The 26,091-nt window shown below is 35.2% G+C and overlaps 1 protein-coding gene across 4 annotated transcripts in view; it reads left to right on the top strand.

The window, feature by feature from the left end:
* Positions 1 to 1,902: 1,902 nt before the first annotated feature.
* cpne5a (copine Va) overlaps positions 1,903 to 26,091 on the top strand; it is a 91,071-nt gene continuing 66,882 nt past the window's right edge. For 2 of the 4 annotated variants that reach the window (XM_051117869.1, XM_051117868.1), the window contains exons 1-3: positions 1,903 to 2,357; positions 18,100 to 18,140; positions 21,027 to 21,073. In XM_051117869.1, coding sequence (XP_050973826.1) covers positions 2,248 to 2,357; positions 18,100 to 18,140; positions 21,027 to 21,073 — 198 coding nt within the window. In that variant the 5' untranslated portion in view covers positions 1,903 to 2,247. Of the gene's footprint in view, positions 2,358 to 12,803; positions 12,903 to 18,099; positions 18,141 to 20,992; positions 21,074 to 26,091 lie in introns of those variants that run through there. The other 2 variants (XM_051117871.1, XM_051117870.1) reach the window with 2 other exon arrangements.

The raw sequence follows: 26,091 nt of genomic DNA, 5'->3' as shown, positions 1-26,091 counted from the left end.
AAGAATAGGTTATTTTACATGTAAAAAAATATATATATTTATATAAAGTTGTAAATAAAACAAAAACTTACTGGAGTACTTTTTATTAAAAATAAAAATCAGTTTCAGTTTTTCTGCTTCAAAATGTAACATTTAATTCAATGTAATGTAATGTCTTTTTGCAATACAATTTCTGAGTGAAAATTGTTTCTATACAATTTTTTCAGATTATGCTTTTACAAGGAACTAAGCCTATGGGTAAGACTTCCGGTTCATTATCCACTATAGGGAAATAATGAGAACAATAACAACGTGCAGTTAATGGTGAAACTGTTTGCACTACAAACCAGTCTGTTCATAATTATGCAATATTAAGCGGGTTGCTAAAAATAGCTGTACACTGTAAAACAAAAATTGTGGCTTCAACTTAAAACAATTTGTTACCTGGCTGCCTTAAAATTTTAAGTTTAGTCAGCACAGGAGTCTTACGGGAGGTCGATACGGTAAGGTGACTTAACTAGTTAGCTAGTTTGAGTTAACTGCACTGCTGCTATTGGTTGAGAACAAGATTCAAACTGAACTGATCTGGATACACTAGCTGAATTGAATTAATGTTGAACTCACATGAGCTGAATAATGACAATATTTCCTTCATAATTGATGGCTTTTGATTGAACAGAATTAAAACAATATCGAAATAACTGTATTCATTAACTATTTATTTAACTTGTGAATTTTTAACCAAAGTATATTATAGACTTCTCATTAAGACCCTAAAGAATCATATCAACTTGTGGAAAATGGGCATCCGATGACCCCTTTAAGTAAAATCAAAGTACTGCCAAGTAAACTTTGACAAAGTAAAAGTTACTCAAACATTTCCTGGCCAAGCTAAAGTTACTTAATTTGTTAAATTTATTTAACTTGGGTAAGTAGATTTTACTTAATTCTATAAGTGAAATTATGTATCATTATGTAATTTTTTTTTTTCCTTAATTTCTCTTATGAATGTTAAGTTCAATAGTAAGTTGTAATACTAAGTGTCTTTTTTTTAAGTAAATCCTACAAGTTACGTTTTCAGTGATACTGGATACAGTACACAGATGCGCGTTCGCTTTCTGACACAGTCCACGTGCTTGAGTCTGTCCTCAATAGCACAAATGGAATGAAAGAACGTTCGCTTTGAGATGTTTGGTTTAAACAGCGTGTTCGAACAAGTGGATAGTTGATTTTTAATGGAGTATTTTGTTTTGTAAACAAGGCACAGTGTCATGGAGAGATCACAAAGAAACATTTGTTGAAAGATGAAGCGGTACTAGATCTGACTGCAGCTGCATCAAAAACTGTAAGTAAATGATTGCATAATGCTTTGTCTGGAAATGACCTTTTTTTCTCATGTTGTCAAAACACTACTGCAGTAGCTAGAAGGCGTTGATAGTGTTTCCTATGCAATGACGTTAGCCAATCATAATAGTGGCCAATTCCTGACAAGCAGGTCGTTTTAGACAAAGGGTCAGAATGCCTGTTGAACGTAATCGGTTTTTCACACATTAATTTCTTTATATATATTTTTTGTGCGAAAAAATGTATTAACATTATAAGTAAACCTGAAGGAACATATTAAAATAATAATAATAAAAAAATCCATGTCATGACCCCTTTAAAACGCTGTGTTAAATACATTTGACTTTGACCTATCATAGTTGGCCAACTAACAGGTTATTAATGTACCATTTTTGCGTTAATTTCCTCTCGGTCTATTTTATAGTGTGCGTTGAGGGTTGTATTTCAGAAGTTAACCGCCGTGAGAAATAGCTCGGGCAGTAATGAGCCGTATCTGTGGATCAATAGCGTGATGCTGCGCCGAGCGAGAGCAAAGCCACGAATATGTGAAAGAATGCGCGAGGGGTGGAGTTCTGCTCTTTTACTTTCCACTCCACACAGCGCAGACAGAGAGCTCTCACTGTCAGAAGAGTCGCGCACTTGTACTCTTCCTTGAGTGTTTCATTCAGCAAACCAAACCCTTTATGCAGTCTTCTTTTTCTTTCTTGCAACATTGATAATTTCCTAAGATTTTTTTAAGCGCATCACAGGGCATCCGCGGTCTCCAGCGCGCCTCCAGCACAGACGCTGATTCTCTGTCACCCTGCTGCTGCGGTCCTGCGCGCGCCCGCGCATCGCTGGAGCTGAGAGATTTTAGTAAGCACCGCAGGACCCAGAACTGCAAAACTGTTTGAAGTAGAGAGCTTCCTCTTATCCCGTGCGCCCATGGAAGGCGACGTTATGGATAAACTGGAGGACATGGCCTCAGTGTGCGAGTTCGACCCTATCACGGGGGATATTCCCGCCACCAAAGTGGAGATCACCGTCTCCTGCAGGTATGAGGCAGAATCACTTTACATTGACTCACTCAGATGTCTTGGCGTTCATAGTTAATGCTGACCACATAATATCAGTTGTTTGACTATATAAAGATTCTTTAAATGTTGTTGTTGTTGTTGTTGTTGTTTTTTTCTTTTGGTTCAGCAAATAATTTTCTTATTTAAAAAAATTACATGGTTTTAGTGGTCTCAAGATGAGTATTTGGTTATTTGGATAAAAAAAAGTTTGATTTTCTTCATTCTGTGGGTTTTTTTTCCGACAAGCATACTGGTTCTCTTAACTGAGAGCATGAGAATTATAAGTATGTAGATGGTTTTGGTCTAAAGAATCATAGAAATGTTTTTCTTCGGACTTTATTACATATAACTGTTAATGGAATACACATTTGGTTATGAGCTGCCGTGAATGATAAAAAAAATAAAGTTTTAGAAGTAGCAGTTCACATGCAACAATTTTGATTCCAGACTTTCTGGCTCTGCAATATTGATATGAGCGTAAACGTCTAATATATCCAGTGCGTTGCTTCTATATAGACCAATTTTGAGTAGACGTCACAGTGACGTCACTTGCAGCTGCGCGCATAGTGGTTGCAGAAAAACACTGGTAACCAGTGGAGGTAAACGAGTAAATATTTTTGTGCCTTTTGATGTCAAAATCGGAATGCAAATAATTTTTATAGAATACGGTCGTCAAAGACGACATTTAAACCTAAACGCGGATGTTTAAACGGACACACTATGGATGAAACTGCTATGGTTACTCTACTTTTAAAACATAAATTTGATTTAAACAATAGGTCTACATAATATTCACATATGCTGTTCATAGGGGACGTATTGTATTAGCCCTACAGTTACATATTAGCCCTACAGTTACAGCATGAAATATTATGTAAACCTATTACTATTAACATTTTTACATAACTTTTTTTTTAATTTCATCTCACAGTTCTGACTTTTTTTCTTTTTTTTTTCTTTTACAAACGCAAGTTTATATCTCCTAATTCGGACTTTACAGCTCGATTTAACAAAACTAGTGAGTTTGTTAATTCTGAGGGGAAAAAAAGCCAGAAGTGTGGGATATAAACTCTGAGCCGAGGGGAAAAGAGAGAATGACGAGTTGTTTTTTCTTTAGAGTTGTGGGATATAATCTTGGAATTGCAAAAAACAAGTCAGAATTTTGAAATATGAAATCAAATTTACCTTTTTTTTTTTTTTTTTTTTATTCCATGGCTACATAGACTGCCACTTGAACCGCCCACAAAAAAACGTCATCCCTGTTTCGGGTCTGTAAGACTATACCACATTTTAAAAATGACATCTAATCAGTATAATCTATATTAGTTTTTAATCTAAGTATTTTGTGCCGTATCCATGTAATTCTTTATGTGTAATGGCTATCTCTCCCGGGTTTTCTGCAACCATGCTGCGCGCGCATCCCGACTGTTTACAAACAGATAATTGGTCTATAGGCTGCTTGCCCAAAGCACTTATAGTCTCCATATAGAGATGCCATAAGTTGTCAGATGCTTCCCCCAAAAAATCATCTTTTCTTTTCATCAATAATGTTATGTTTGTGTATTAGTGCTGTTACATTAACTGCTTGTTAGAGGAAATCCATCTTCAATTTTTAAAGTAGTTATTTTTTGTTGGCTCATAAAATGTGATATTACTAGTTTCCAAATCAAAGTTCTGAAGCAAACAGTGAATATGCATGAGATGGAGCATAAAACCCCCACCCAGATGTCTTCATGTCAATGCATATAGTCTTCACTACAGTACAAAATAGCAGGGATGGCTTTTTATATTTCGCATCTTTACTTTAAGAGCATACAATGTTGCTCTTATTAAGAATGCATCACTAAAACGCTGCTACTGGAAAAACTGGTTCTAAGATGCAGAGAAAATGAATTTCAGTCATGGGGCTCCGCAGCCAGGACCACAGCCGGTTCATTGCTCAGACTGATAGGTGGGCTATTGGTTTGGGTTTTCAATCATCTTGAGGAGTAATGGATACGGCTGGCGTACTCAACATCTGCTATGTCTTTAATAGTCGCTTATAGTCAATTATACACGCTCCAGTCCAATTTAGACAAAATGATTTTACTGAATTTCCCAACTTGACAGTCAGACCATCTATTTAATGAGAGCAATTTCCTGTGCAAGTAGCTAATAACCATAAGCTCGCCAACTTCTTAGCTGCAAGTTAATATTGCCTGCTGTCTGCATAGAGAAAGAAAGAAAGAATACTGATTATGGGTGTAATTTGGTATGATTGTTAGCTGAATAAATTTCTCTGTTAAAGACCATGACTTCATCACATTAGCTAAATGTGATCTCAACTGTTTTAATAAACTAGATATAAAGTGCTTTCAAAATTGAAGTACATTTGCAACTAAACGATTACATCAAAAAACAAGCAATAGTGCCAATTATACATTACACAAAAACTCTGAGCTCTTTAGTCTTAAATTGCATTTAAATTTGAACTTGACATGAGGTATATTTTTCTTATCAGAAAAAATAAACCCTGAAGGATTGCTAATGGATTCATTATCCATTATCCATTATAAACAGATTTATATCACATATCCATACATCTAATGCATTCAAATAAATTTTTAATGGATAAATCTGGAGGTTAAACTTAAAATAGGAATAAACATTTGTCCAGTAGGAAGATCACTTTTAGATGATTCTTGTTTGATCTGATTAGGATTGGTTCCCAGTTTTAATTATAAATTTCCATTAGCATTGCTTTATTGGACATTTTCACTCTTCTTGCTTCTACATCACAGATAAAAAACCTCATTAGTGTTATCAAATGTGTGATCATATTATAGATTTTTAAAAAATATTTTTGTCATTATTTTTAATTGAATTTGATTTTTGCTACCTTTGTCAGCGCAGAACGTTCTCTCCAGGTCTGTGATGAGACTCAGCATGGTGGTGGTGAAAATCATCACCTGCATTTGTTCTCTGTAATTGATTTGGTTTGGGCCGATTATCAGGGGATTGTGGCAGACATGGAACTGAATCGCTTCACTTCCTCCTCCAGATTCCCTCATAACCTGCTGATGTTTTTGGGGAGCAGAAAGTTTGGTCTGACAAACCAGAGGCTATGTGATAACCCTTATCACAAACACACAAACAAAAGCTGTGCTGTGGGTGAGAGATACGCAATTGATCCAGTTGTCTGGCACTAATTGGGTTTTGGGCTCTGATTGGTTTGTTTTTTACTATAGTCAAATGGCATTAAAAAGTTTTTGGATATACTTAATTGGTCTTAAGCATTAAAGATATACACAAACGTTTGTGCTCAAGAAATGTAATACTTCCATTCAGCAAGAATGCATAAAATTGATCAAAAGTGACAGTAAAGACTTTTACATCATTATAAAATCTTCTGTTTCAAGTAAATTCTCTTCTTTTGAACTTTCAACACACCAAAGAATCAAAGAACACAGTTTCAATAGAAGTATTAAGCTGCACAACTGTTTTCTACATTTATATATAAAAAAAGACAACTGAGGGACTCATATGCAACTATTACAGAAGGTTCAAATGTTCAGTGATGCTCCAGAAGGAAAAACAATGTATTAAAAGCCAGGGGTGAAAACTTTTGAACAGAATTAAAATGTGTACATTTTTATCATATTTTTTCCCATTTAATACTGCCCTTCAAAAGCTACAGAAGATACTTGTTTCCCAGCAGACAAAATAAGTTCAGTTTACCCTGATCTTCAAATTCAAAAAGTTTTTCCCCCCCGGCTTTTAAAGCATTGTGTTTCCTTCTGGTTCATCGGTGAATGTTTGAACCTTCTGTAATAGTTGCATATGAGTCCCTCAGTTGTCTTCAGATGGATCTCAAAATTATACAGTCATTGTTGGAATGGGTTCAAATGCACAAAAATGCTGAAAAAACAAAGACTTTGTTGGACCTGAAGGATTTTTTTGAAGAACAGTTTAAAAGAGCAGTTTAAATGTTCAGGATAAACAAGGGACTCCTGAACAACTATCACTAAACAAACAAACAAACAAAAAACACAGCAACACAGTATTAAGAATCAAATGTATGTAAACTTTTGAACAGGGTAATTTTTATACATTTAATTACAAATTTCTCTTGTGGACTATATGTAAATGTCTATTGTATGCAATATCTTATTCAGGACCGGTACTAAATAAAAAATAACATGCATTGTGTATGATCCCTCTTATTTATTTATTTTTTTTAAATAATTAACATTTTGCAGTTTCTGCAAGATGTATGTAAACTTAGATATTACATAGCTATTTTAGTATATTTGATGGAGTAAAAAAATAGAATTAGTCTTACATATACAGCGTTGTTGTTGAATTTCCTTCAAACGGAATAAATAATTTTCATATTGGACTGGCACTAAGCAGCTCTAACTCTTCTTTACAGCTAACTACACAAATATAAATGACAATATGGCCCAACAAAGACAAAAAGCAGTAACTACTGCAAAATTGGAACTGAGAAAATGCTTTTCAGAGATTTTTGATTGATTTTTTTGACACTTTTTTTCTAAATCTGACCATTCTTCAACTGAACGCACCTGTCAGAACAGATCATAGTCATTTTACTCATGACTCAAATGTGTAGATACACACAATGTGTAGTTACTGCTTTTTACTTACTGCATCCCCTATAACTAGAGGGGTAATGATAAATATCCAGAGCCGATTCTTCCTATAAGCAAAATACACAAGCTGCGTAGGGCCCCCCAAAACACCAATGGGGCCTTTTGCTCTTAAAGATGATTTATTTTTAGTTTTGTTTTTAAAGTGGGCCAGTGATTATCAAAATATGAATGTTCTTTCTTTTAATGAGCTGCGGAAAAGACAGCTGTTTCTCAAGCGCTTTACTTTGATCGCAAAGTGAACCGCAGACAAATGCAATTGCTGATAATGCTTTAAATAACAAATATGCTTTTAAACTAATAAGAACTGTTTACCGCTGCATTATACTATTAAGGATGCTTGATATTGCTCTTTAGGTTTCTTCACCTAAAACCATTTAATCCTAAATATATTGGACATCAACAAAGCTCCTTGCTGCTGGGAAACATGGCTTTAGCAAGGGTGTCCTTGCCAAAACCCACGTGTCCCTGTTGTTACTATTCTCCATGAGTAGCTCTCTGTGTTGTAAAAGTAGAGGAATAAAGTTGCAGTTGTTGGCAAGCTTCAGTTTCACTGCAGATCCACGTCCTCCTCGTAGTTGACCTTGCAGGTGAGGAACCAGATCATGGAATACATCTACATTCACTCTGCACCCCTCTGCTGCTAGACTCTCTAGGCTCTACTCTGTTGAGAAGGGCCCTGTCTGGTGGGTATTTGCAAACCTGCAGATGATTTACGGTTGGGGTTCAGCTCCATTCTCAACGTGTGACTTGATTCCAAATGGATCCGTGGTGTATTGTAAGCTGTTATTGTTCTGTTGCTATTCGTTTGGCTCCGGTGCCTTTTATTGCTGGATTTCCTCATCTGATTATATATGCTAGAAAAATGAAGCACCTCTAGTCCCAGAGCTGTGAATATTAGAACAGATGTTTACATATACCTTAGTATCCTGTTTCCAACATGTCTTCCTTCCTAGAGTTAAAGGTGTAGTTCTCCCCAAAATCGACCCTCAGGTGACCAAAGGTGTATCTAGATGAGTTTGTTTCTTCATCTGAACAGATGAAGCTTCTGGGCAAAATAGACTCCACAATCCATAATAATGCTTCCTAAAAATGAAAAAGTCTATCCCCTGTTATCCTCGAACACCAAAATCCACCAATATATTTGTTTAGAACTGTTTTGGACTGTTTTCTCTTTTGTAAACAGTGGCTGATCTGTTTACATTTCTCTCCTGATTTAGACAAGATGAGTTTTTAACAATATTATGGATACAGGACCTTCTGTTTTTAGCTGGAAGCAATATTTTTTTAAAGTTTAAATGTATTAATGATGAATTTATTCATTACAAACAGAGTTTTAACTTCATAAAACATTATTTTATGGACTGGAGTTGTGTGGATTGCTTGTGGATTATTGTGATGCTTTTATCAGCTGTGGACTCTCATTCTGATGGCACCCATTCACTGCAGAGGATCGATTGGTGAACAAGTGATGTACTGCTAAATTCTTCAAATCTATTCTGATAAGGAAGCAAACTAGGGATGGGCGATACCTCGTATTTTATTTTCGATCCGATACCGATATTTTCAAGCCAAGTATCGTCGATATCAATACCGATACCGATACCTCTAAACTAAACTGATCTTTTAAATTATTAACAGAATAAAATCAGTAATTATACTTACTTAACATTATATTTGAAAGTCATGTGTTTTAAACATTTCATAAGCTTTTTTTTTTCTTTTGATAACACTGTCAGATATAAAATGTACTAAAATTTTGTATTTTAGCTCTTTACTGGGCAGTAACCTCAAAGGTGCACCTTTCTTTACCCCTAAAGGCCAGGGAGCATACTAGTACCATACAAGTACACACGCATTAAGGGTAGATAAGGTACAAAGGTGTACCTCGAAGGGTACCTGATGAAAAACAACCATGGTGTTACATAAGTAGTACTAAAGTAGTACTAATGTTGTACCCCTAAAGGCCTAACTTTAACACAAATTGTTTCTTACAGACAGCAATTACAGGATATAACAACCAATTTGAACTTTTAACAACCAGTTTAGATAAATTTACTTACACAAACTAGCCTAATTAAAATAAATATTTCACGTACACTATACTGTTCAAGAGTCTGAGGTCAGTACGACTTTGTAATGTGTCTTTAACCATGCTAACAAAGGCTGCACTTATTTGAACAAAAACAAAACAAAACAAAACAAAAACAAAAACAAAAAAAAAAAAAAAAAAAAAAAAAAACAGCAAGATTGGGAAAATAAACAATTAAAATAACTATTTTCTATTTTAATATATTTAGAAAAATGTAATTTAAAAAGCATCTGTGATCAAAGCTGAATTTTTTTTTTATCATCATTACTCCTGCCTTGAGCGTCACATGATCCTTCAGAAATCATTCTAATATACTTTGCTACTCAAGAAACATTTTTTTTTTAAATAATGCTTTATTATTTCAATGTCATGAGAACAAGAGGAAGAAACATTTCTGATTATTATCAATGTTGAATGAAGCGTCAGCAGCGAACGCTATCTGTGATCGATTGGTTCTGTCTTACAGCATTTGCGTGTGTTCCGATGAGCAGGAGAAATAGTTCTATCCTACACAATAATTCGTTAATAGTCTGTTGTTCCTCTTAGGGGCTTATTTCATGCACCAAACTTCTTGTAAAATAAATAAAATTAATGGTTAAAAATTCAGTTTATAATCGATATTTTTATGTGAGGATCGATCCTTTCGATACAACGTCAGTATCGAAAGTATCGATATTTCAGGATCGATCCGCCCATCCCTAAAGCAAACTCATTTTTATCTTGGATAACCTGAAGGTAAACAAATCTAGATTTTTGTTTTTGGGTGAACTATTCCTCTAAATACTTTAAATGAAAAACAATCAGGTCTGATTTTGCAGATGATACTTGAACTTTAACTGCTAATGAAGAAAGTATCCGAAGTTAGACTGAGAGAAAGAGAAATGTAGAAAGATGGATAAATTAATTAATTGACTGGATAGATAGATGGATGGTGAGGTCTTCGGTGTGTGCTAAAGACGTAGAATCATTACCAAAAGATGTGAGAGGCCGAATGAGGCTGAGAGATTTACAGTCATTATGTATTCACACTGTAATCTACTGCAGAAGTGATTGTGTAAGTGTGTGTCCTAGTTTATGCATTGTTTTCATCCAGTCTTTATTCACATCTTTTCGTCCTGTTTTTGCAGTGATCTCTGTCTGTAGGATTGATTGGCATAATTGACATCTGGAAGAATCGACCGATATTACACTGTGGCAGTAATTTAGAATCTTTTAAGTCTGTGATATGGCCAATGTGTGATTAAAATGAAATCATATGTTAGTAGATAACAGTTTTTAGGAGGAGGGACTGAGTGTCTGACCTCTGCGTGTCACCGAGGGAAGCGCTTAATATGGTGAATAGTCTAACAGATGGTTGAGGAAAAAAAAAACAGCTGCTGAGCGGATGGATGGGCTGGGTAAGAGCCTGGCCAGTTGTTAATTGAGCTGGCTGATTTAGTATGCGTATAAATGTGTTAGTAGAGCGAGTGTGGGTATGCCTGTGTTTTGATAGAGGATGGTGTCGAATCAAAGAGCTCAAAACGGCTGTCTCACAAACCCAGAATTCTCTTGTGTGCTGTTCTGGAGCATCGTGTGATGTGACAAAAATACTGGGAATAACAAGAGACTTGTCTACACTTGTAGTTCAACTGTGATCATTATTGAGCTTATTCAGTTGAGTGCAGCTGACCCTTTATTGAAATCAAAACACATTGATTGGCATCATAGTTTTGAACGTTCATAGTCAAAACAACAACTGACTCATTGTGAAGTGCTAAATATCAGCTTTGATGCTTCACATTGCTACTAGTATTTTTTTATTATCACCAATTTGTTCTTGGTAGTTGTTGTGATGTTGTTTGTTGGTTGGGTGTGTAACATCACTATGGCTTAAAGGCAACATGAACTGACTCAGTTTACTTGTTTGTTTTCTTTAATCAAAATAGAATTACTTATTAGAATTAAAAAATTCCTTGATTAAAATGATTTTTATTTTTACTAACGTCTCAGGTGGAGCACCACAGCAAACACTATTTAGTGTAGCAAACAGAGATGGCGGGGAGGTCAGTTTTTGGCTTTTTCCTTGCGTGACTTGCATCACTTTTTAAATTTTTCCTTGCTTTGACCTTGGTTTGCTCTGATGAATTTCTCAAAGAGTTTTTCAGTAAATATTATCTGTGGTAATTATAATTTTGTATTCCTCTACCCCTTTGTGTAAAAATATCATTATTTGCATACAAAACAACAGTGCTTTCTCTGTTATCGCATTAAGGGATTAGTTCATTTCCAGAATAATAATTTCTTGATAATTCATTCAAGATGTTCACCTTTTTTCTTTCTTCAATCAAAAAGAAATTAACGTTTTTGAGGAAAACATTCCAGGATTTGTCTCCATATAATGGACTTCAATGGGACCCAATGGATTAAACGTCCAAATTGCAGTTTCAATGCAGGTTCAAAAGGACTCTACATGATCCCAGGGTCTTATCCATTTTCTTAAAAAAAAAAAAAAAAATTATGTATTTTTTTTTAACCACAAATGCTTGTCTTGCACCAGCTGTGTGATGCACGTCCACAACTTGATGCAATGTAATCACGCTGAAACGTCATGTGTGGTTCGTTCTTTCTCTGTGTACTTCAGGTCCAAAACTCTCACCTAGCAATGTTGTTTTATCTTTTTTTTTGGAAAGGTCATTTGACTTTCTTTGCATGTTTACTTTGTAAACACTGGGTCAGTACTTCTGCCAATGTCACCCGTGACTTTTCCAATGTGACTACATAATGTGTGGAAGATTTGTGGTTAAAAGGATATGCATTTTTTTTTTTTTTTTTTTTTTAAGAAAATGACACATCTGTTCACTAGATAATACCCTTATTCCTCGGTTGGGATCGTGTAGAGCCCTGTGAAACTGCAATTTGTACGTTCAACCCATTGGGTTCCATTGAAGCCCACTATATGGAAAAAGTACTGCAGAGTTTTCCTCAAAAACATTTTGACTGAAGAAAGAAAGACATCAACATCTTGGATGACATGTGGGTGAGGAAATTATCAAGAAATTTTTATTCTGGAAGTGAACTAATACTTTAATTTACACTCAATTTAATTTACGATAATATCGTGATATAAAGTCTATGGTACAATATTTATTGCGATATTGGAAGAATTGGAAACATTTTTGTACATTTTAAAGTTAAATTCTTCTATCTAATGCACTTTGAGAGTTCAAATTAAGGTCAAAGTCAGGAAAAAGTCAGTGAATCGACTTGTACCTGAACATTAAAGGGGACTCAACCCTCTTTTTTCTGTGATATAGTGTCTCCGTCTAATGTACATTCACAATGGTGTTTAAGGAAGCCAAACAAATTAGAATATAATAATATTAATAACAACAACAATGACAGTAATAGCCATAAAATGAATATTTCATAGGTATATTATTTTTGCTTTACATTACAGTAGGGAAATTACTTCTTTCCTAATTGCAACACTTGAGATAGTTTGTATTTGGACTGTTGTAACGTTACCCATTTAAACCGCTAGCTGTCAGCAATTTATACTGCACTTCAGTAGAGCTTTTATTTTGACAGGAATCTCACACGTCTCACTACAAATTTAGTGAAATGCTGTAAACATAACTGTTGGCCGTTGCATTCCCAAACGCACACTAAGCTCACAGCACATGCAGTAAATGAGTTCACTGTGAACAGAGACGTTCTGAGGTGCGGAAAGCACTGGATCACAAGCTGATTGCTTGAACGAAGTGTGCGCTTCGCATTGAAACACGCAGCGACTTGAATTAGGGGGTAAGCCATATTGCTCTTTCGGTTTTTGTTTGACAGACACCATGTCAAAACATAATGGCCCAAAACACAACTTTTATGTTAGAATAAGAAGTTTAAATATATTTTAAAAACTTTTTGCCTGGAAGACCTATATTTTCATATCATCATGTGACCACAAATATATCGAATATCGACATCCCTAGTTTTTAGGATTTTTTTCAAATGTTTTTTTTTTTTAAGTCTCTCGTGCTCACAAAGCTGTATTTATTGATCAGAAATACAATAAAAACGGTAATATTGTGAAATATTATTATAAGTTTAAACAGCTGAATTTTCAGCAGCCATTAGTTCAGTACTCACTGTCACATGATCATTGAGAAGTATTTTAATATGCTGATATGATGTTCAAGAAACATTTCTTATCATCATCATCAGTGTTGAAAACAGTTGTGCTGCTTAGTTTTTTTTTTTTGGCAGACTGTGATACATCTTTTCCATATTTTTTATTTAATAGAAACTTCAGAAGAACTATATTTTTGAAAATCTTTTGTAACATTATGTAATGTTAATACTGTCGCTTTTGATCAATTTAATGTATGCTTGCTAAATAAAAGTATTACATTCTTTCAAAAAAAAAGTACTGACCCCAAATGTCTGTATGGTAGTGCATAAATATGCATAAATATTGCATCAGAGCTGTTGGTTATTCAGCGTTACCGTCTGTTAAAATGAGTCATATAGTCCTTACAACTGGTGTAGACTGATAACTAATGTCTTGTTACTCTAATTATTTAATCACACAATTACCAACACTTTTTAATTGCTTTTAAGCAATTTCTGTTTTATTGCGCGATATGACACTTCATTAATATCTGACCGGCTGAACCTTTGTTTTATTGTTTGTATTGTCAGCTGTAATCAAATACTCAACATATCTATCCTATAAAGAGGTAACTCAACTTAAATGAGCACCATAGATCAGGATTTGCTGTGTAACAGTGATTAACCACATTAGTTGTGTTTACAAGCTATTGAGCGAGAGACATGCAAAACGAGATCGTTGGCCCTGTGGCTTCTGACTTCACTAAAGGTTTTTGTGGAGATTTATGCCTGGTTTATGAACAGCACTTGCCAGGATTTAATTACGCTGTTTCATTCTTGTTGACGAGCTGGAAAAATGCTGACACTCGTGTTCTTCTATAATTACTCCTCGAGGAGAGGACAGAGGGATTGTAGATCATATTGTATTTAATGAAACACTATAATAGGAGTTCCTAGGTCTTAGAGGTGGCACAGGACCTGTGAGAGACATTCTAATAATGTTCTGTTTGGTTTCCAGTGGCCAGTGTGCCTTTAGGTGACAGTTAGATGGAGCCCTAGGACGTTAAATTACACCCTGCTGGCCATCTTTTGTTTTGGCTCATGGGAAATGTTTCGGCTGGTGTTGTTCATTCTCAGTCCTGCTCTTGGCTTTGTTCAGAGTTCATCAAATAGCCATGATGATAAGCACTCTCCATTGACCTGAGAGTCTGTCACAGTGGTAATACCCCTGTCAGGGTGGCCACACTACAAGAGTTTTCATCCAGATGACATGATGAGCGGCACAATCCTTTCCTCTACCTCCAGGTCTGTGGCTTCGGGCTGAGATGCACTCTGAAATTTCTCTTTGCCCCTCTTAACCAGATAGCGACTTGAATTACTTTTTTCTGCTTCTTTGAACCAATGAGGATTCATTGGCTGGCTGAGGAGTTTAGAATCTATTTTGATCCCTCCGGCTGAAATAGCTTCTCCCGCATGAGGGTGCCAATTACAGTGCCACTGGGTTCTGGGAGAGTGGGGGTGAGAAGGGGATTGAATCACAAGTCCAATAGTGTCAGACCACTTCCTTAGCAAAGAGAAACAACTGATCTGTGGTGCTAATATCACCAAAGTGAGATGTGTTATAGCATCACAAACATCAACACAGAACACTGTGATCCAGTGCAAGGAGAAGTGTTTACTATGAATGTTTATTGATTAGAGATAAACACAGTTGAGGGCCAAATTGCAAGGAACTGAATCAAATTATCTAAGAGATCTTTTACACTCTACTAGTTTGTTGTACCATTCAAAACTTCCTCTTCAGTGAAAAAAGACCATTTATTAAAGCATTAGTTCACTTCCAGAATGAACATTTCCTGATAATTCACTCACCCCATGTCATCCAAGATGTTCTTGTCTTTCTTTCTTCAGTTGAAAAGAAGATAAAATTCCAGAATTTTTCTCCGTATAATGGATTTCAATGGGGATCAATGGGTTGAAGGTCCAAATTGCAGTTTTGATGAAGCTCAGACGCCTCTACCTAATCCCAGTCAAGAAATAAGAGTCTTATCTAGTGAAAAGATCAGTCGTTTTTCAATGTAGACACTTTGGCAAGGTAACGTGTGTGCTGGCGGAAGTACCGACCCAGTGTTTACAAAGCGAACATGCAAAGTCAAACGCCCTTTACTGAAAAGTTGAAGTTGGAGGAATATAGTTTTTCGCCCGACCCTATCTTATTGAGCTGAAGTATGCAGAGCTAGTGCATCGCAGAGCTAGTGCAAGATGAGCATTTGTGGTTAAAAATGATATACCTTTGTAATTTTTATTAGAAAATGAGTGATCGTTTCGTTAGATTAGACCCTTATTCCTCAGCTAGAGCTCTTTGAAGCTGCATTGAAACTGCGATTTAGACCTTCAACTGATTGAAGTACATTATGTTTTTCTCAAGTAATGTTTATCTCAAAAACCTTAATTTCTTTTTGACTGAAGAAAGAAAGGTATGAACATGGATGACATGGGGTGAGTAAATTATCAGGATATTTTCATATTTTCATCTGGAAGTGAACTAATCCTTTAATATTAAGCTGCAGAAACCATACATATATAAAAGTTTCATTGGTAGTAGCCTATATGTAGACCTCAAAAAGCATGATATGACAAGCAAGGCATTGATTAATGATTTATGTGTAAATGTATGATTAATGTCCTGTCTTTTATGGCTAAATTTAAACCTTACTTTACAAACTTCTCACATTTAAACTGCGGAGTTCTAGGGTTCCTTTTAAGATGTAGTCTTTTCTCAAAGCCCAAAGGAGTTAATTTGAACTTACGGTCTGTGTTTGAACATCACAGATCTGTCAGAGCCTCTATATGTTCAGACATTTAAGCCCATTTCAGCAGACTATAGCATAATGGCTCTCCAGAAGCCTTTATTTCAACAGTTTTAACAGCAGGTCACAATCATACAACAGTGTTGATTCGCTCTTAGTACTGCAAATTATCAGCTTTTCAACCTTTCTAAGGTCTGTATAATGTATTACAGAGAGAAAAGAAACATGGTTTCAAGTCTAATTGATTTTTTTTTTAATGTGAGTTTATCCTGTTTTTATAAAGCACTTCTTGGTTGCAGTTAAATATTTGCTTCTTGCATTAAAGGGATAGTTTAGCCAAAAATGAAAATTCTGTCATTAATTACTCACTCATGTCATTTCAAACCCGTAAGACCTTCTTTCATCTTCAAAATACAAATGAAGATGCTTTTGATTAAATCCAAGGGCTTTCTGCCCCTGCATAAACAGCAAAGCTGTTTTGCAACTGACATGTTGAAGGCCCAGAAAGGTAGTAAGGACAACATTAAAATAGTGACATCAGTGGTTCAACCCTAATTTTATGAAGCTACAAGAATACTTTTTGTGTGCAAAGAAAACAAAAATAACGACTTTATTCAACTGCCATGAACGTGCATTGAAGACTGCCATAGCAGAGAAGAAATTGTTGGTTAAATTAGTTATTTTTGTTATGTTTGTGCACAAAAAGTATTGTCTTAGCTTCATAAAATTAGGGTTGAACCACAATGCTGTCTATGTAGGGTCAGAAATCTCTCAGATTTCATGAGAAATATGTTAATTTGTGTTCTGAAGATGAATGAAGGTCTTATGCGTTTGGAACGACACGGGGGTGAGTAATTAATGACACAATTTTAATTTTTGGTTGAACTATTGTTTCAAGGTGGCAGGTTTTGTTCCTATAAATGGGCTCTTTTTATCTTGTGAAGCATTGAGAGGCTAATTTAGAATGTTTTCAATTGCAAGAAAGTTTAATAGAAGTGACTGATTTTATTTCTGTCTTTGTCTGAGGTTTGATACAACAGCACGCATTAACAATGTGTAGCTGACACTCATCTGTGTTAGAGAACACAATTTCTGCATTTTCAAACAGCCATTATACAGTCCAGAGCCACACATAAAATTTAATTAAAAGCCAGCTTCTCTGACATTGATATTGTGACAGAAATTGGATATTTTTTAAGCCTATCGAATCAAATCAACCTTTTTTTGATTGCTTTCATAGAACCCGTCTCAATTTTCTAGATGTACAATGATCTGTTTATAGTGATTTCAGACTCTCAGAGAGTTTATTGAAACAGCATGCCAGAATCGCTTTCTGATTCAATCTGCTGTGATTCAACAGTCCAGTTCATGATAATTAAATAGATGCCAATTGCTGAATGGGATGTAGCATGGTTAAATATGCCAAGGATACAGCTTTTGAGAATATTTGTGCATGACTTTTATATTATCATGTAACAAATGTAAAGACCGTGTCTTTATGTTTTGAATCATGACTTGTCATTTAGTCATTTAGCAAATTGTTTAATTCAGTAGTCTCCAGTGAGCAGTTAAATGAAATCACAGCGGCACACTGAGAATCTGTCATTTCAGCTCACTTTTGATCCCAGGTTCATTAATCAACAAGACATCTGAGATTATCAGGCTAACTTTCCAGTTAATGATGGACCCCTACCTGGAATCTGAGTGGCATCTCTTTTATAAATCATGTATATGTTCTATGGAGCATTGATAGCAGTAATTCTTCTTTTTTTGTGTTCTGCTAATGTTGTTGTAGCCTTATGTTGCTTCTCATGCTTTCGAATGGATCACTGAATTTTTGGAGTGACTGGAGAATAATGATGAAAGTGTATCTTGCTTCAAAACATGCTGAGAAAAGGATGAAATTTAATGTCAAGATGTTTTGGGCTGCTGCTAATGGAAGGGAATGGATGGAAATAACATGTAAATGAGAGCTCCATTAGGTGTATTTGTGAGGCCTTTGTATCATTTTATGCCTGAACTGTTTGACCGAAGTGACCTAGTTTATTAGCCCTTAATTGACTCTCTTTTTCTCCTTGTTTCCCCAGAAACCTGTTAGATCGAGACACGTTCTCCAAGTCTGATCCTTGTAAGTACCTCTCTTTTTTTCACAGCTGAAGCACTTGTTTTTGAACCTAGAATCTCTTTAAAATCTCTTTTTTTACACACATTCAAAAACTCAGTCTCCAGGCTTCGTACCTCTCTGACACGTTGTTCTCAGGTTCGGTCTATTCCACACACCTCTTTTGCTTTCCACACTTTACCTGCAGTTTGTCTACTCTGCTATTTCTCCAAGTTGCCTAAAACACATGCATAGAATTTGCATCACAATGTGACAGCTTTTCCTCACTATCCACAGAAATGCAGAAGTGCTTAATATATGCAGAGCATGAGCTTGGCCCCCTGAATACAAATGCTTCATGAGTCATGAGGACATTCAGACCTGTGTACAGTAAATCTCTCGCTGAAGACATGAGATTATAAAATAGAGAGCAATGGGTCAAATAGTCTGGCCACCATTGCAGTTCTAATCTTTGCAAGAAGAACATTTATTGTTATTCCTTTTCATCAAGGAAATTTAAAGGGATAGTTCACCCTAAAATGAATATTCTGCCATTAATTACTCACCCTCATGGCGCTTGAAAACCGTAAGACCTTCGTTCATCTTTGGAACACAAATTAAGATATTTTTGATAAAATCTGAGAGCTAAACAAAGGTCTTACGAGTTTGGAATGACATGAGGGCGAGTGATTAATGACAGAATTTTCATATTTTGGTGATTTAATATTTAACATTATTAAATGATTAGAATTCGGTTATGCTTAATTTAAACCTCATGTTGCACAATGTTGTATGTGTAAAATGAATATTTTTCTTTTAAACATTTTTATATGTACCCTTGACCCAATAAAAACCCAGTGGAAGGATATTGACTTTTTAACTTTATGGTCAATCCCAAAGCAAGTGTGAACTTTATGCCCCAATATACTCACAGCGAAGTTCTTTTCCGTTATTCTTTTAGGTGTAAAAAGAAGTTTAATATATGCAGCAATGCAGGGATGTTAGCAAACATCCTGACATTACCTGCTAAGAGTGGTGTTTGGATGAATATGTAAATATGTGCTGCACTTCCCTTTCAATAATAAAATATACACAACAAAAATTACATTGGTGAGAAAACAGCAGTGAAGAAAGCTGATCATAACAATATAGATATTTGCACAAGCTCTGAGATGCAACACTCCAGTAAAGTCCAGTCATGTTTATTTACATAGCATTTTATATAGCCACCTTTACAGTATTTAAGTGTCCAGTGCCACTTTCTGTTAGAATTACTGTACTTGACTACTGTACTGAACGTGACTTTCTATGATGAAGCAGCTCTCCACACTCTAAAAAATGCTGGGCTAAAAACAACCCAGCACTGGGTGAAATTTAGACAAACCCAGCGACTGGGTTCTTTTGACCCAGTGGTTGGGTTAAATGTTTAACTCAACCTTCTGGGTAGTTTTATGTTAATCAGCTATTGCTTAAAAATGACTATTTCGCATAAAATGCACCCAAAATAGGTTGAAAATTAACATGTATTAATATGTTTAATAAATGAACATTTATTAATAAAGTGAGTAAACAATAATTAAATAATAAATATATATTTTTAATTTCTTATTAATAAACATTCACCTTTTGATTATTGTTGATGCCACTAGTAGTTATTTGCCTGATTTTTAATTTACAACCGATTTTTCATTTTAAGCCAGCCATACAGTAATGTTTAAACAATAGTTGAGTTAAATAAAACTACCCAGAAGTTTGGGTTAAACATTTAACCCAACCACTGGGTCAAAACAACCCAGCATTTTTTAGAGTGCAGTGTAAAGCTGGGTAATGTTAAATCTTTTTATTGGTGAATGCAAGGTATTCATAATAGGTTTTTAAAAGAGATAATGTTCTGAATAAATTAGTTTACCTAAAAATAAATAGTGTTATCACTTATCTTTATTTTGTTCCAAATACATTCGACTTACAAAAGAGGATGCTGGGCAGAATGATGTGGCAATCAGTTAATTTTTCACTCAGTTAATTAAATGGTGAATGAGAATGTCTCTTTGTCTGTTATTCCATTGTGTGTACCAAATATATTTATATTGTAAAAATGATTGTAATCGTCTAATAGTAATGTAATTGTTTGGCATTTTTAAAAGCTGAAGTGATTAATTTAAAGTGCCCATTTTATGTTACTTTTAAGATTCCTAATATTGTTTTGGGAGTCTCCTACAATAGGTTTACATGCATTTAAAGGGTCAAACAACGTTTTTTTTTTTTTCTAAATATGCATTTAATGTCACCCTATTTGTATTTGTAATGGACAAAAATACATTATATGGGTCAAAATGATCGATTTTTCTTTTATGCTAAAAACCAAGATATCAAGTAAAGATCATGTTCTTTGAAGATGTTTTGTGAATTTCCTACTGTAAATATATCAAAATTTTGGATCAGTAATATGCATTGCTAAGAACTTAATTTGGACAACTTTAAAGTTTATTTTTAAATAGTTGTATCTCAGTCAAATATTGTCCTATTCTAACAAACCATAGATCAATGGAAAGCTTAATGTTTAATTAGCAAAATAATCATTTAAGCAGCCCTAAATTGTATAAAATAATTTAAAATATAATACAAGCCAAATAATTTGGCTTTGGAAGACTTTAATGAGAAATGTTATGATTTCTTCCAAAATTCTAGACACAAATGATAGGAAATTCTAAAGTCAGTTTCAGGAGAAAAATGTAAGCAGGAAACTGCTTGTCTATAAGAAACAATTAAGACCTCTTTTGTGATGTTTCTTTTCTGTGGGCTTCTTATTGTTCAGCTGTCCTTCAGAGATGCGTCTACAGTAGCTGTAACATAAAAGCTCTTTCTTAAAAATGAAATAGATGCTGATTTCTCTTTCTCTCTTCTTTTTCTCAGTGTGTGTTCTGTACACTCAGGGAATGGAGTCTAAGCAGTGGCGTGAGGTAAGTGTCCACGTTCGGGAACAAACCTACAATCAGCTCTGACACAGACTCCCTCATTTGCCCTAATCAGCTCTGCATATCCTCTCTGTCTCCTCGCCCCCTTCACTCTCTCCGCAGCCCTCTGGTGCCCATCACTGCCCATTGATTCTCCTGTTGAATATTCATGAGTCTGTCCCTATGGCCCAGAGTGATTGACTGTTAAGATGATTGTACACTTTCCGTTAGCGATTAGCATTAAAGTCGATCTGGCTCCGAAGTTACAGGCCAATGCATTTGCAATGCTTCCCAGCCCTCTAAACGTGATTTTTCACACTTAAATCGCGTTGAGCTAGAGGGCCCGGCACTTGAATTTGGCAGGTCATTGCAATCAGCTGAGAATCGGACATCCTCGGGCTATCACATCCGTCACTGAGCTAGCAAAAAAGACCTTGTGTATGAAAATTCGCATTGCGGTTCTCTTGGCTTGTGTTTTAGGCCCTTTTAACTGAATCCCTTGTTAGTGGGTGACAGTTGTTCTAGCAGGTGTTCTCAAGGCCAACGTGAATGCGTCAAAGCGGTCGTAAATATCAGGATGTGCACATGAGGAGCTGTAACAAGTTTTTGACCCAAAATAAAACCGCACCGGTGTTGATCTTCCCTCTTCACAGACGGTTTTGATGGCACACCTTTCTCCTACGATAAAAGACAACAGCTTGCATAACACTGAGCGGGTTGCTAACTCCGATTAGCTGCGTAGACTCTTTCTCCATGCCTCTGCCCATGTAAGATGCCTCTTGTTTCGGCATAATACCAGCCGCTGTGGAAAAGAGGCAGTCAGGCTGTAAAGGATTGATAAGGATGGAGTTTTCTTTGTGCATTTTTCTGTCTCAGCAGGAGATTTGGGAGCATGTGTGTCTCTCTCTTTGTTATTAACACAGCATAAGCGCCTTACTTTGACTGAGTGATTGTGTCCATGCTTCGGCTACGGTATTCCACATTCTTTTTTGAGTTTTTGTTTTTTTTCCCCTTGTTTTTAAAATATATTTAATTGTTTACACATTAATAAGCAACTTCTGAATTTTGCATTAAACCGATCTCACCATGGATAAGAGTATTCTTAGGTGCAAAATACAATAGTAAAATTGCTGTAACACACAGTCTAGAGTAGCTTAATGCTTTTAACTAAATTGTATACAACAAAGAAACAAAAAAGCTCATTATTTACATAATTTACCTTTTATGTCGTTCCATAAAACCTGTGTGACTTGCTTTCTTCTATGGAACATAAAAGAGGATATTTTCAGAAATGTCTCCGTGTTTTTTCTCTACGCAATGCAAGACAGTAGTAGCCAAAATTGTTTGGTTAGCAACATTTTCAAAGATATTTTCTCTTTCATGCTGAAAAGAAGTAAGAAAATCATTCATGTTTGGAAAAACATGAGGATGAGTAAATGATGCCAGAATTTTATGAAGCTGAATTTGGTGTTAAACATGAATGATATGCTTCAACTACCACGCTTTCAGCTTCCTGCTTTCCATATATGAGCTGTGATTGCACAGATTGATGGACAGGCAGAAAACTAATAGCTATATTTTTTGAGCATCATTCCAATATAAAAATCAAGTACAATACCTTTAAAGGGGATATTGCATGCAAAGTTCACTTTTACATGGTGTTTGCTTATAAATGTGTGTACACACCTACAATGATATAAATCCATTAATTCCTTTTTTTTTTTTTTTAAATCCGCAATTTTCGTTCTCGATCAGCTGTAGCGACAATTAAGTCTCATAAGCAATGCAAGTGTTTTGTTGTTGGATATAAATCAGAGACATAAGAGTCACTGAGGATGCGGTGGATTAGTTTTGTTTTTGATGGTAACGCACCACAAAAATACACAAAAAATGGAAGAGAGGGGCGGGGTGAGCAGTAGCTTATTAACATTTAAAGAGACATGCACTGAAATGGGTCACTGTGGACAGAGCCGTTTTTGACAAAGTAAAAGGGAGTTTTAGGCGACCGTTGAGGAATTTTATGGAAGTGCGCTACCAGTCAGAAGTTTTTGAACAGTAAGATTTTTCATGTTTTTTTTTTTTTTTTTTAAAGAAGTCACTTCTGCTCACCAAGCCTGCATTTCTTTGATCCAAAGCACAGCAAACAGTAACATTTAGAATTTTTTTACTATTTAAAATAACTGTTTTCTATTTGAATTTTAAAATGTAATTTATTACTGTGATTTTTAAAGCTGATTTTTTTAGCAAGCTGATTTTTTTTCTTTCTAATTTTCTGTTTTGCTGTTCAGAAGAACAGCATTTATCTGAAATAGAAAGCTTTTGTTCATTATAAGTCATCACTTTTGATCAATTTAAAGCATCCTTGCTAAATAAAAGTGTTCATTTCTATAATTTCTTTCCCATAAAGAATTTCAAATAATTTCAGAATTTCAGATAAATGCTGATCTTTGGATCTTTCTGTTCATCAAAGAATCCTGAAAAATGTACTCAACTGTTTTAAATATTGATAATAATAATAAAAAAATGTTTCTTGAACAGCAAATCAGCATATTAGAATGATTTCTGAAGGATCATGTGACACTGAAGACTGGAGTAATGATGCAAATACTTTAATATTGATCACAGGAATAAATTACATTTTAAAATGCATATGAATAGAAAGCAGTTATTTTACATTTCACAATATTACTGCTTTTGATGTATTTTGTATCAAATAAATGCAGGCGTGGTGAGCAGAAGAAAATTCTTTAAAAATTGACTGGTAGTGCATGTTACAGACATTTCATAAAGACCCTAAAGAATCATACCCAGAAGGTTGGAAGAAGGGCATCCGATGACCCCTTTTAAAGTCGGATGGATTCTGATTCACTATCAGTGTTTTTAATAGGCATCAGCTAGAAAAAAGTTCGACAATATCGCTCTAGTTTATTTGTGGCGGTATTGTTATTGTTGTGCTGCACACTTAGGATTTTCTAACAGAATTAGAACAAATATTAAAATGTTATAGTTGTAGTTATCCTTAGTGTGGGTGCTAATATAGTTATCCTTGTTGTGAATAGAAAACTTCTATAAATCTGAAATATCTTTACTCTGACTTTAGAAAGTCAATGTTTTCGCTTGTAATCTGACTATTAAAATTCAGCACACATGATAATTAATTTCACTTAAATCTTTAACGGTTTTTAATCACAGCCAGTTTCAACTCTAGACATTTTTTAATTTTAATTACATATTTTGCATAATGTCATTTTTTTCTGTTCTGTGCATCATAATTAGCTTAAACTTTATTTATGCACCTGTTGTGATTTCACACTCTTGTCTTGTCACTGCTATTGTGAGGTTCAAAATTTTACAAACGTTAGCCGCCCCCAAATCAGACAATGCTGTGTTTTATCCTTCTCTCTTTTTTTTCCTGAATGTGACCTTGTGCTAATGCTCCTGTAGAGTTTGTTTTGCACAGCAGTAGTCTGAACAACAGGTCCACCTCTTTTTCACTGTGCCTTGGCTGCCTCTTTAACACTCAATGGGAGGTAAAGCTTTTTCAAAAGCAGTTTGGTGATTTAAGTTGAATGTTTTTTTTCTTGCAACTCCTCTCTTCGATGGGATTTCTGTCCAGAGGCAGTTGTGACAAAAGGGTTGGAAACCAGTGCAATACTTGCAGAATAATGCACCACATGACAGCGTACAAGGCTTTATGGCTTTATGTACGGCAGCAGGTCAACAGAATGATTTATAGCAGATGTAATGTCAGACTGTAAGGTCGTATTAGCAGTACATAAAGCATTATGTTCTGAATGCTAATGACTCTGTGCTCTGCTATCACAGAGCTTTGCTTGAGAATGTTCAATCATTCATAACCTGTGCAATTATCAGTGTTTATGGGCTTAAAATATAACTTCATCCTAATTTTTACAGATTTAAGACTGTTTTTTGTGATTCAAGCTTTGTGATTTGGAAAATGTCTTTTAATACGAAAGTTTATGCATCTCTAAACTACAGCAGAGAGCATCAGACAGACACGCCTCGGGCACTAACCATATTACACTGAATGTTTGTGAGATAGTCGGTGTATATCTTTATCATTAACAAGAACACGGTGGGATGGACTTTACAGTATGTTTAAATCACCTTATCGTTCCCTTATCCCTCATAAGCCGTCTCCTTCATTTCTGCACGGCCAGGGTGTTGTAACACCCTTCTGGTGATTCATTTATTTATGCATTTCTCATCTGCCTCATCTTGTTTAATTATTCATGGGAAACACAATTAGCTGAGGGAGCGACTGCAGAGCATCCTTCAAGAATACAGTGAAAGACGACAGGCTTCTGTAATCTCTTCTCTTCTCTTCTCTTCTCTTCTCTTCTCTTCTCTTCTCTTCTCTTCTCTTCTCTTCTCTTCTCTTCTCTTCTCTTCTCTTCTCTTCTCTTCTCTTCTCTTCTCTTCTCTTCTCATATTGTATCGTAATGTATTGAATCATATCGTATCGTATCATAAGGTAGACATTACAGTACTTTCATTTCCTTCCTTCCTTTTCCTTTTTCTTAAACACGTCTATCATTTCCTTCCTTTCTTTCTTCTGTCCTTCCATCCTTCCTTCTTTTTCTTAAACACATTACTTTCGTTTCCTTCATTTCCTTTTTTCCTAAACATGTCTTTCATTTCTTTCCTTCCTTCTATCCTTCCTTCCTTCATTCCTTCTTTTTCTTAAACACATTACTTTCATTTTCTTTCCTTCCTTCCTTTTTCTTAAACACGTCTTTCATTTCCTTCCTTCCTTTCTTCCGTCCTTCCATCCTTCCTTCTTTTTCTTAAACACATTACTTTCGTTTCCTTCATTTCCTTTTTTTTTCTTCTTTTTCTTAAACACATTACTTTCATTTCCTTCTTTCCTTCCTTCCTTCCTTTTTTCCTTTCTTCTATCCTTCCTTCTATCCTTCCTTCCTTCCTTCCTTCTTTTTCTTAAACACATTACTTTCATTTCCTTCATTTCCTTTTTTTCTTAAACACGTCTTTCATTTCCTTCC

Source organism: Labeo rohita, chromosome 8 (assembly GCF_022985175.1).
Source record: "Labeo rohita strain BAU-BD-2019 chromosome 8, IGBB_LRoh.1.0, whole genome shotgun sequence".
NCBI classification, from domain to species: Eukaryota; Metazoa; Chordata; class Actinopteri; order Cypriniformes; family Cyprinidae; genus Labeo; species Labeo rohita.
Note: the sequence above shows the minus strand (reverse complement) of the source record. Positions and strands in the feature narration are given on the sequence as shown.